This window comes from Callorhinus ursinus, unplaced genomic scaffold (genome assembly GCF_003265705.2).
Source record: "Callorhinus ursinus isolate GAN/ISIS: 27379988/994484 unplaced genomic scaffold, GSC_fseal_2.0 scaffold57, whole genome shotgun sequence".
Lineage (NCBI taxonomy): Eukaryota > Metazoa > Chordata > Mammalia > Carnivora > Otariidae > Callorhinus > Callorhinus ursinus.
This window is the reverse complement of record NW_027397119.1, coordinates 7,201,838-7,213,681: the sequence shown is the minus strand read 5'-3', so window position 1 is coordinate 7,213,681 and position 11,844 is coordinate 7,201,838. Positions and strand designations below refer to the sequence as shown.

Here is an 11,844-nt window from a genome sequence, read left to right as displayed (position 1 = left end):
CACACAGCAGGAGCTCCGGGCAAAGCACACCAGGGCAGAGGTGGGTCTCGGCTGGGCTCTGACCCTTGGCCTGTGCCTCCTGCAGAGCGCGCAGAGAAGGCCCCAGCCTTCTGGTAATGACCAGGACCTTTTGTTCCTGGCCTCACTGCCTACCTGACGCTATTGCCTCTCCTGAGGCAGGAGGGATAGGGCTCCAGAGTACCAACCAGAGGTCCTCGTGGAGGGCACTGTCCATCTTAAAAGGACGCGGGGCATGTGATTCCATCCCAGCAGCTAGAATGAAGGCAGGACAAGGGGTCCTAGAGTGGGAGGATGACAGTATTGGCCCCAGGCTCCCCTGAAGCCACAGAGGACCTGGGAATAGGGAAGTGAGAAGAACTCAGGACTGGCAGGGAATGAGGGTGAGCCTGGCTGGGAGGGTCCTGACAGACTGCCCTGATTGGGTTAGGAACACAGTGTGGGAGGTAGTGGAGTCTGGAGGGTGGGAGAACAGGGCCAAGTTAAAGTGAGCAATTCTCCCCATGACCACTAGAGGGCAGGCGCCGCAGCCAGCCATCCTCCTCAAGGACCACCCGGGTCTTTTCCTGGGGGGCCAGGGAGGCTGGGCTGTGCTTGTACCCTGCCTGAGATGGGGAGGCCTAAAGCTCTGGGACGAACCCGCAAAGGCCAGCAGCCAAAATGCCAGGACCTAATTCCGGGGGGCGGAGCGGGGCGGGGGGGGGGGCGGGGGAAGTCTTCACTCCCCAGTTAGAGGCCCTGCAATGAACCACACCTAACTTCTCTCACCCCCATCCTCTCCTGTCTCCCTGGTTGTGAACACACGACCTCTATTAATCCAACCCAAGTCTCTCTTCCACTAGGATTACCCTTCAGCTTTGCTGCCCCCATTCCATACAATGGGATTAATGTTTGATGAGAGTTGGTCTTTTTGTTGATCATCGTTAAAAGGGCTGATGACAGACTAAAACTTAAGTCTAAGGGGCTGTGATTTCTCTTAGTGTGGGACACCTTTGAAATCCTCATTCAAACCAAAGCTCACCGAGCCCCTGGAGCACATCGTTAGCAACCTTGCTTCATTACTCAGTAGCCTGGAGGGCTCCTAAATGGGCTTCGGGCACCCATGGGAGTCCTTTCCTGGGAGGAGGGTCCACCGCTTTCATTAGATATTCACTGGGCTCCTTCTCCAAAAGGAGATAAGAACTACGGTGAAGGCTTAACCTCCGTGTTTTCAGAGGACAAAGCCCAGAGGGGAGACCTGACACCCGCCTCTCAGCAGAGGCCATGGGGCTGGTTCTGGCCTCCTGCTTCCAGGGCTCTCATTACTGAGACGGGGGTAGACAATGTGTGGTGAAGTCTAGCTTACCTCCTGGAGGCAGGGGCAGGGTCTTCTCCGGGGTGCAGGCTCTCTGGGTGGCATCTGTCACTCCAAAGGCTTGGCCTGGGCTTCACTGGCCTCAGAGGTTTGCTCCCAGATCCCATGCCCGAAGCTCCCCGGAGTTGCCACAAGGGGGCAGTGGTGCCCGGGCTGGCGGCACATTCAGGCATTCAGGCTCCAGGCCAGCCTCCCCACCCCCCCACCCCCCCACTCCCCCCCCACTCCCCCCCCACCCCGACGTAAGAACCAGATTCTGAAATGGTCTGTCTTTATTATGCCAACAGAAAAAAAAATTCCCCAAGTGTAAACAGGAGAAAGGTGCTGGTTAAGTTACTCATCATTATCTTATTATTAACAAAATAAAGCACTATCTATGTTTACAGTCATAAAAAAACAGCCTGGAGAGAAGTTGGGCTTGAGGGAAGGGGGGGGGATGGAGAGGAAGGGGAGAAGATTGGGGGGGGGTTAGGCACAGATGCCACATCTGCCCCCGTGGGGTTTGGGGTTCCCTTCCCACCCTGACCCAAGGGCTGTTCTGGATCTATGTGGAGTCAGGTGCCCGTGGGATTTTTCTTAGGGAAATAATTTGTCCATGTGAGCAGGAGCTGAGTCAAGTTCCCCAGTGTGAGGGGGGGAGGGGGAAGGAGCAGGCAGGCAGAGGGGCAGAGTCCTCACCACCCCAAGAATGGGGAGCCCCCCTTCCCCTCCCTACTCAGCAGCTGCCATGAGGAGCCCTGGCTCTCCAGGGCTTCTGTCAACTGTCAGGAAGGGGGGGAGGGGCGCCATCAATCCTGTCCCCAACACCTGGCACTCAGGCTGGGACCAGGGGCTGGGGCACTAAGACAGAGCCCCTTGGAGGCTGAGCACATTCCCATGTTGCTCGGAGCTAAAAATGGCTTTGTGGGAACCGCCGGGCAGGGGAGAGTCAGGGAGGGCGTGAAGGGACAGGCAGGGCAGGTCAGGGCGGCTGATGGGCCCCGGGGCTGACCGGGGGCCTTACAGAAACCCAGACTGACCAGCGGTGTCAGAAGGGCAGAGGCGCAGACCCCAAGAAAGGGAGACGGGAGAACAGCCCTGCAGAGAAACGAGGACAGAAACACAAGGACACACAGAACCTGAGACACCCAGACTGACAAAGAGGTAGCAATTTGGGGACAGTGAAGCACGGAGGGGCCCCCAGAGAAGCAAGAGTGGTATCGAGAGACACCCACAGAACTCAGCAACGGTGCCTGGCACGGAGCAGGCGCCCAATAAATACCTTGCGCCATGAGTGGACAGATGGAAACACGCGTGTGCTTGCGCGCGCACACATACACACGCACACGTCTATACACCGCCGCCAGAGGCACAACAGGCTGGACAGAAGATCAAGACAGCGAGGGACAGCCAGACCTTTTTGCACAAAGTGATCCTGTGACAGAGGAGCGATCTGGGAGTGGGAGTGGGGGGGGGGGGTGTTGGTCCTACGGGGGCTGGTCCAGCCAGGACAAAGAATGGAAACAAAGCATGTGGCCCCAGGGGGACAGGTCTGGAGCTGCCAGACCCCTGGGGTGAGGAGACCTGCAGGAGGGGAGGGTCATACAGTGTCCGCTGGCTCTGAGCCCCGCAGGCCGAGGCGCGCAGCCCCCGACCACTCTCCAGGTCCTGCCCCGTGAGGCCAGCAGCTCCCTGGGCGCGGCCGCAGGGCTGGTGCGGGGGGTGGGGGGGGAATCCCCCCCCCCAGGAGGCTATCTACAAGTGCACAGCTGTGCCCCTCTCCCGGGCAGGCCCAAGTCCAAGTACCAACAAAGTCCAGGCCGGCCGACCGCGCCCACGGGCTGGGGGCCGGGCCCACCCCGCTCGGATCAGTCTGTGAGCACCACCAGCTCCCCGTCGCTCTTCTCGTCGCCCTCCGAGTCCTCGTCTTCGCTGTACCGGTACAGCTCACCCTCCGCCACCGAGTGCCTGTCTTCCGTGGCCTCCCCCTCCTCCCTGAGGCTGCAAGTGTTGACGATGACAGGCATGTTGGGGTCCAGGCTCCGGGGCACGTAATGCTCCACCAGGGGCTGAGCCAGGGGCATGCCTGCCACCCGAGGGTACAGGACGTCGGGAGAGCTCATCTGCAGGTGGCCAGCCTGGGGGCTGCAGGGCAGAGGAGAGGCACGTTGCAGAAGGACCCTCACTTTGCACCCCCCATAAAGCTCCCCCCAGGCCGCTTTGGGGCTGTGCCCTCCCACCCCACCACCACTCTGTCGGCTCGGACGCGCACGCACGCTCGCATGCACGCACACGCACACCCCCCCTGGGGCTGCCTTCTGACGGCCACATTCACTGTCAGCTACAGCCCGGCACACACGAGCAGCCTCAGGGCCAGGAGCGTGTTCCACAGAGATTCCCGGGGGGAACGTGTGGGAATCAGCATCAGGAAGTGATAGACTTAAATGCCCCAGGGGGGTTCCCGTTTACACGAATCCACGAAGGTGCTTGCTTCTGACAAGTCAGGTACCCCCTGTATGATAAGCACCTTTGTTTTTAGTAGCCCTGAATTTTTTCATAGAGTTTGTGATTCACAGGCACGTTTTCCTCCAGGTATACGTGGCCAGTGCCCCCCAGTCAGGTACAAACCGATACCCTACACCCCTGCAGCCCCACGGGTGGGCCCAGGGAGCCACACATGACACCCACGCACACGTGCACTCCAGGCCAGACAGCACCCCCGGAGACCCCGACGAAGGCTGCCACACACCACCATCAGCACGCACAGCGCAGGGACGTGAGCGTGGTCCCCACCACCCGGGGAGGCACGACTCACGGGGTCACGTAGCTCTGGCGGGCGTCCTGGCGCCGGGTCCTCATCAGCGCTTTGTACTCGCCCACCCGCAGCCGCTTGCCCTCCACGATGCAGGTGCGCTTGGGCCGGGGCTTGTACTTGTAGTCGGGGTACTTCTCCAGGTGCTGCCGGCTCAGCCTCGCCTGCTCCTCGTAGTACGGCTGCTTCTCCTGGTTGGTCATGGACTTCCAGCGGGAGCCTGGCCCAGCCCCCGGGGTGGGCAGTCAGTGCGGGCTTTTGCCCACCATCCCCAGCCCCCCTGCAGGCCCCAAGACTTGGGTCCCCAGGTGAGTCCATGAGGTGATCTATGTGCCGACATTCGGCAAGGACCTGGCCCAACACAGGGGCTCGTTGGAGGTCCGTGGAGCAAATGAATGAATGAAGCTGGCACGTGTCTGGGTGTCTATACACTGAGCAACCACGTCCCGAACTACCCAGCAACTTCTGGGAGGCCTCTGGTCTGCATGATTTGCATAAACAAAAGAACAGCCAACCCCAGGCCTCCAACAACAGACAGCCCCCCCCCCCCCGCCCCCCGGCCTCCTGCTTAAGACAAAATACCTTGTCAACTGTCTCGGTTGACAAGAGACAAGAGCCTCCATCTTGAAGACAACTGCCAACTTCTAGCCCCACCTGCCCTACATCCCTCCTTGACCTCCAGCCAGGACATAGAATTTTTTAAAAAAAACCTTTCTACTGGGGCAATGGCTGGCTCAGTCGGAAGAGCGTCTGACTCTTGTTTGTGAGTCTGAGCCCCATGTTGGGTGTAGAGATTAAATTAACGTTTTAAAAATTATATATATATATATATATATATATAAAACCTTTCTAACAATAGCCCAAGAACACCAGTCCTTCCTTTTTCTTGCCAGAGCCAGAGTTCCAAGGGTCTGGACCAACAGCAGAATAGGTTAGGGAGAGACCAGGGGCTAAAGAATGCATGCACGCACACACGCCTGAGTTCTTAGGTGCAGGTGCTAACCAAAGAGCCCTACAATGATACAAGACCCCAGGACCCAGCCTCTGCACATCCAGCCTGACCCCTGTACCCTAGACTCCTCTGAAGGTCATCATCCTGACAGCTGTCTCCTGGAGCCTGGAGAGCTCCCAGACACCCCACCACTGGCCCTTACCCAGGATCTTGCTGATGCTCGAGTTGTGCATGTCTGGGAAGGCTTGGAGGATCTTCCGTCGCTCGTCCTTGGCCCACACCATGAAGGCATTCATGGGCCTCTTGATGTGGCTGCTGCTGCGGGACTCAGGAAAGTGGCGGGAGCCTGGGGGACAGGGGTGGAGTCAGCCAGGCGGGGCGGCTCCTCTCGGGTAAGGAAGGAGAGGCCTCCGCGGCTGGCAGTCATCTCCTACTTGACCACTAGGGGGCGATGGCGGGGCTCCCACAGCCGCCAGTGGACAACCAACCAGCAGCACAGACCTCCGCAGAGGCCCAGCCGGGGACTGTGGAGGGGATTCCAGAGACAGACTATGGGAGAAAAAGCATCAGGGAGAGACACGACCTGACCCACCCTGGTCCCCGTGGGAAGCAGAGGCGGGCCCTCCTGCCCACCACAGACCGGGGTCCTCACCGTCCATGTCGCAGCCCAACATGGCTTCTTCCAGGGGATGCACACAACTCTCCTCCAGCCGCTCCTTGGCGGGGGACGTGTCCAGGCTGATGAGGTCCTGAGGATGACAGAGGAAATCTACATCGGCCTCTCTGCATCACCCCACTGCCCTCCCTCCACCCTTCCCTCTGGTGGCCTCAGACTTGAGTCTTCCACCCCAGCCACCGTCTGTTGTCCGTGCCCTGCGCCCCGGTGCAGGGGAGTGGGGGGCCCATACCTTGCGGAAGGGAGTGTTGGGGGAGTTCTCTAACGCCCCACTGTGGCCATGCAGCAGCTGTCGAGCATCCTGAATGGCTTTGGTGACAGCGTCCCCTTCACCAAGGAAGCCTGTGGGAGAAGGGGGGAGGCTGAGGGTTCACAGAGGGGGTAACTCTCTTCACCGGGGTTGGCATCCCCTCTGCACTGCACATCCCCAAGGGGGCGCTGTTTACACTGGCTGTTTCCCCGTGTGCCAACAGACTAGAATGCAGACTCGCACTCCCTGAAATTGTGCGACTCCGTGGCCTGGATCCCTGACATGGGGGTGCCCAGTCAGATCTGGTGGGGGACAGGAGGTAAGGGAGCTTCTGAGGCACTAAGTGTGGCAACAAAGAGGCCAAAGACAGCAGGTCTGACCCTTGTTTTCCAGAAACCTGTAACCCATAGAAGGGAAGGACATGCCCACAGTCATAGGACGCCCTGCTGGCAGGAAGCTTACCCAGTGGCAGGCTGGGCGGGCTGGCCTGCAGGTCCCGCGTGGGGGCCCCATGGCTGGGGGGGCGGGGTCCACAGTTGTTCATCTTCAGGCTGGGGGAGCTGGAGGCATTGGGCAGCTCGGGGGCCTTGGGCTTGGCCGTGAGGTTCAGGGGCTGGGAGGGCTCCTGAGGGAGACCCAGAGATCAGAGGCCAAGAGAGACACCAAAGGAGACCCCCCCCCCGACACACACACACACACATGGAGGGACAGAGGGGACACGTGGTAACAGCGAGAAAGACAGGTGTACCGGGAACAGACAAGGAGCCGGCAGGAACAGGTGAACAGGGACAGAGGGCCCCACCACCCGCGAGGCAGGCAGCCCCAGCCATCCCAGGCGAGGGGTAGGGCAGTACCTGCAGGGGGTGGTGGGCAGCCATGGCCCCGGGCCTCTTCACCACGGGGGCAGGGGGACTGTGCAGCAGCGGCAGGGGGTACTCCACTACGGAAAAGGCGGCAAGGAGAAAAGTCCTGGATGAGCACAGAACAGCAGACAGCCTGCTTGACGAGGTCCCAGCAGCATCAAGGGGACAGAAGCTCGAAGCTGGCCCAGTCGGCTTCCAGCCACGGCTTTCCCCAGCCCCAGAGTGTGAAGGCTTCCCATGCCCTCATCCCCCGCTGGTCCACATCTTCACCTTTTTCCTGCCCTTTCCAACCCACAGAGCCTCAGGTTCCAACCCAATGGTGACCTGAAGCCAGGTACACCTCTGCTCACTCTACGGATACTTGTGTTCCATACCTACTACGTGCAGGGTATGAAAGCTGCTCCCTGCGTGTTAGCCCGTCTCCTGAAGTAGCTCACAATAATCCCTAGTGGGTGGCATACAACAGGTGCTTGGTACATCACCCCATTTTGCAGAGAAACGGAGACTACGCAGATGAAAAACGGGTTGCCCACATAGCTCAGAAATGGAAACAAGGACCTGTGAACCCAGGTCCTCGAGACTCCATAGCCCATCCTTTCCCCTTTATGTGGCACCCACCTTCTCCATTCTCCATCCTACCGGGCCCACCTCACTCGCCCTCAACCCAGCCCAGCATCACGGAGCTGGCTGTTCAGGTGGAGAGCTAAGCCACGGACACAAATCACTAACCACATGGCCAAGAGGGATACAGACTGCATGGGTAGCATGCCAGAGAACCTGGTTCCAGCTGCGGGGGCCGGAGCAGGCTTCCTGGGGAGAGCGGCAAGAGGTGGTGGGCTCGTGGCTATGGGCGGGCAGGCGGAGGGCGAGCACTGAGGTGAGACCCAAGGTGTGGAAAAGGAGACTGGCCGTGACAGGCAACCTTGGGAGTTTGTGGACTCCGTACTGTAGGCGACAGGGCACCATCTAGGGCTTGTGAGCTAAGGAGAGGCATTATGCACTCAGCTTGGGGAAGGGCCCTCTGGAAGCCTCTGGGCCCCGTGGTTACTAGGATTCTGGAACCAACAAAGTGGGTGGCAGTCTGGCCAGTTGAGGTCTTCCACAGCTTGTTTCCTGCCTCCCTTGTCCAGAACGCACGGGCTCATGCACCCCAATGCCCCCACCAGGCCCTGCCCTCCTCACTCCAGCAGCCCTATTCACCTGGAGCTGCAGTGGGTTTGTGCTGCTGGCCTGCTCCCCCTTCCTAGTCTCCCTACCTCCCCAGGTGGAAACTTTCTGGAAGGCAGGACCTAACTTTTTCAGTCCTTTGCCCGCCCCCACCGCCCAGAGTGCCTGGTGTAGAATGAGGCAGGAGCAGAGTCCGTGACCCACGAACTGTGCCCATAGCCCACAGGCCTTGGTGGCAGGCCCACAGGAACTCACCCGCCTGCTCTCACACACGGAACAGGGAGGGTGGACCAGAGGGGCTCGACCTAAAAGCTGTCCCCACTCCTGGGGCAGCTATGGGCAACGTCCCTGCCCTGTCCCATGACCCTTCACCAGGAACCCATGATCACGGACTACATACTCTAGCTGTGCTTCTGTCCCACCACCGCTGCCTGAGTGCAGGCTGTCATTGCTGTCCCCAGAAGTCCCTCAGCAGCCCCCCACCGGTCCCCGCTCCAGCTGGTACCCCGACCCTCTCTGTTCCCCATCACCCACAGTCGGTATGACAACACACCCTCCGTTCAATCGTTCAAGCATGTCTACATTCTACAAAATAAATTCCCTCGCCAGCCTGTCCCACGACCACCCAGTCATGCGCTCCCCTCAACTCCAACCCCCTGCAGCTTCTGGCCGCAGGCTCCAGGCCCTCTGCCTCAGACTGCCTTCCACCCTCAGCTCCCAGCTTCACCCTCCCAGTCTACCTCCTGGGCCCCAACGAATTTCTGACCTCCTTAGAAAGCTTCCCAGATTCCCCAGTTTCTGGCATCCTTTCTCCCTGCCCAGACCGTAAATTCCTGGAGCTCAGCGTCCATTTTTATCATCACCCCTCCCCCCACCCCGTGGCCACCTGACAACACAACGTCTGACAGGTGGTTGGTGCTCAGTCTGTGTCCGCTGAATTTCAGTGGCGGGGCAGAAGGGGCACGGTTGGGTTAGAGACAAGAGTGAGAGTCTGGGAAATGTAGACACCTCAGTGAATGTCCAAGATGTTACTATTCTGGGCCACTAAAGGGACCAGAGCTGGGGACACTGCATCTAAAGTGGCCACATCCGCTTACGTCTGCCAAGTACTTCACGGTGTTCAAGTGCTATTGCTGTTCATTCTCCCAGTAAAGTTCAGACAGAAGGGATTCTTCTTCCACTGGACAAATCCAGAAGCGAGGCCCAGGAAGGCCACATGGTAAAGGATTGCATGAGCACGGTCCGGGGCTCCTTCTGGGACCTTAGGACAGCCTCCGCTAGCTGCCGCACCCCCACCCACACTCACCTGGTTTGCAGGGGATGGGCTGAATGGGCAAGGCCAGCTGGGAATCGGGGGTGACAGGCAGAGGCTGGTGGCTTGGCGGGAAGGCCGGGATCATGACATAAGGCATGTTGACCTGCTGAGAGCAAAGAAACCCTGTGTGAGTCCCTGGGGGCCCACACAGCTCAGCCCAGGACACGGCGCGGGCATCCAGACACGGGAGGCATGCAGACCAGTACAGGACCAGTCTTCAAAAGGCTCCACCAGACCCCACATCACTTCCCACTACCTGCCCTCAGCTCAGCCCCAGCTGGGGATGAAGATACTCTGGCCCCTCCTTTAAAACAGAGGAAGACAACGGGGGCACGGGACCAGAGCAGAAATGAGCCCCCTCCTCGGGGCCATGCCCAAGTGATTCTGCTTAATCCGCACCCCGTCCCTCCGTCCCTGGCATCACCCGCTGTGCCTCTGGCCACCCCCCTCTTTACCTGGATCTGCTGCTGGAGGAGGTTGATCTTATGTTGCTGCTGAATCAGCTGCTGCTGCTGTTTGGCGATCTGGCAGCAGGAAAGAGCAGGGAGAGGGGGGCACAGACATTAGCCCCAGTCCGGGGCCCACTGCGCCGTGCCCTCCGTACCAGTGCACACCATGCCCTGGGTGGGGCAAGCACCAGGACAGTCCACCTTCAGAGTACGGTCTCCCTTTGCAGGGAGCTCACGCTCCTCTGAGGCCGCGGCAGGAGGTGAGGCGAGTGCTCCCATGCAGAGCCCCGCAGGCCCCTTCCACTCCCTGGCCCCCCACAGGGCCGAGTCACAGCCAGCCTGGGGCCCCTGCCGACGGCCCCTCCCGGGCCTGCCCCCCTGCCCAGCCTCGCTCGGCCTGTACTACCAGGTCTGCCCCCGCAGTGCTCCCCTCCAGGCCCCGACAGACCCCCTCTCCCCTAGGCAAGGCAGCCGGACACCCAGCGGGACCTACCTGCTCCTGCTGCTGCCGGGCCAGCTCCATCTGCTGCTGCTGCTTCTCGAACAGCATGGCAGCCATGTTCTTCTGCTCCGAGTGCGCCGTCAGGAGCTGGTCCCGCAGCGTGGACAGTTGGTGGATCATGACCAGGAGCTGGAGCTCCTTCTCTGCCAGGCTCTCCTGGGTCCCTGCTCCACGATGAAACGGCCACCGGTGAGAACTGTTTTTCTGTCCATCTGTCCACACACACATCCACCCACCCATCCGATGTTCGTTGGGCAATTGCTACCTCCCAGGCCCCTGTTAGGGGCCGAGGGACAGAGGATGGAGACATGATCCTTGCCCCAGAGGGGGCTTGCTTGCTGTCTGACAACCACCTGCCCTACAAGGTCCCCATCCGCTGCTTCCAGCCCCTGGAAATGTCGACAGTGGGACATCTCAGTCCCACATCGCTTCTCAGAGGTCCTTGAGTGCCCTGAGCCGCAGGGTCAGCGTGGATATGCCACAGGAGGTTGTCCCGGGGCTGTGGGACAAGTAACCAACTTCTCTGCGCTTCGGTTTTTTTAGTCTATCAATGAGCACAAAAACGGTCCCTTCACAGGGGTGCCATGAGTCTAAGATCATGAAGGTAAGGCTTAGTCCAGAATCTGGCACACGGCCCTCGCCCAAAACAGCCACTGCTTCCTGCCCTCCTGCTGAGCTCATGACAGATGCAGCGGGGCCAGGCTGCAGGCCACTTGCCTCAGAATCACTCAGGGGGCCTTTGACAAATACACAGGCCCAGGCCCCCAGCCCCTGGGGTTCACATTCAGCAGGTGGAGTAGAGCCTGGGCATTGGTACGGTCTTAAAGCTCCCCCTGGGGGTGTGACCGACCACACTGGGAAAACAGCCACGCTCACGAACCAAGCAGCAGCCCTTGAATTCACTTAGTGAGGTCCCGGTGGCCTAGAATTAATTTTCAGCAGTGAAAGGGCATGTCCAGCTCGTTTGATATAGTTAGATACAGTTAGATCTGGGAAGTGGCAGTGACCTGCCTGAGGTCACAAGGGTCCCTGTATGAGTCCAAATTCAGGTGCGCCTGGGTGGTTCAGTCGGTTGGGCGGGCTGCCTTTGGCTCAGGTCATGATCCTGGGGTCCTGAGATCGAGCCCCACATCAGGCTCCCTGCTCAGTGGAGAGCCTGCTTCTCCCTCTCCCTCTGCCTGCCACTCTGCCTACTTGTGCTCGTGGAACGGAAGTGATTCCCACCAGGCCTCTCCTGCCAAGAGGCCAGGTAGGAGGGGACTAAGAGCCCCCCAAACTGCTGTACAGGCCCAGACCACATGGCCCGGCTGGGAGAAGGGAAAGGTTTCAGACATCCTCCCCTGCCGACCCACATGGGCCTTCACCTTTGACATCTTTGGTTTCCACAGAGCTCCTTCCCAGAAACCTCTCCTTCCAGTCACTGGACAGCAGCTTCTCGATGGCCGGCACGACTAGAAGATACCAAAGGGATGAAGAGCAGAAGTCCTAGCACCTCCCACCCCACGCC

The 11,844-nt window shown here is 59.8% G+C and overlaps 1 protein-coding gene across 1 annotated transcript in view; it reads right to left on the bottom strand.

Moving 5' to 3' along the window:
- Positions 1–1,626: 1,626 nt before the first annotated feature.
- Positions 1,627–11,844, bottom strand: part of SOX13 (SRY-box transcription factor 13) — a 28,249-nt gene continuing 18,031 nt past the window's right edge. Inside the window, 11 exon segments of the mRNA XM_073884560.1 lie at positions 1,627–3,496; positions 4,167–4,383; positions 5,318–5,461; positions 5,768–5,864; positions 6,024–6,133; positions 6,504–6,666; positions 6,896–6,981; positions 9,378–9,492; positions 9,842–9,910; positions 10,329–10,501; positions 11,702–11,788. Of these exon segments, the coding sequence (XP_073740661.1) occupies positions 3,220–3,496; positions 4,167–4,383; positions 5,318–5,461; positions 5,768–5,864; positions 6,024–6,133; positions 6,504–6,666; positions 6,896–6,981; positions 9,378–9,492; positions 9,842–9,910; positions 10,329–10,501; positions 11,702–11,788 (1,538 nt within the window). The 3' untranslated portion in view covers positions 1,627–3,219.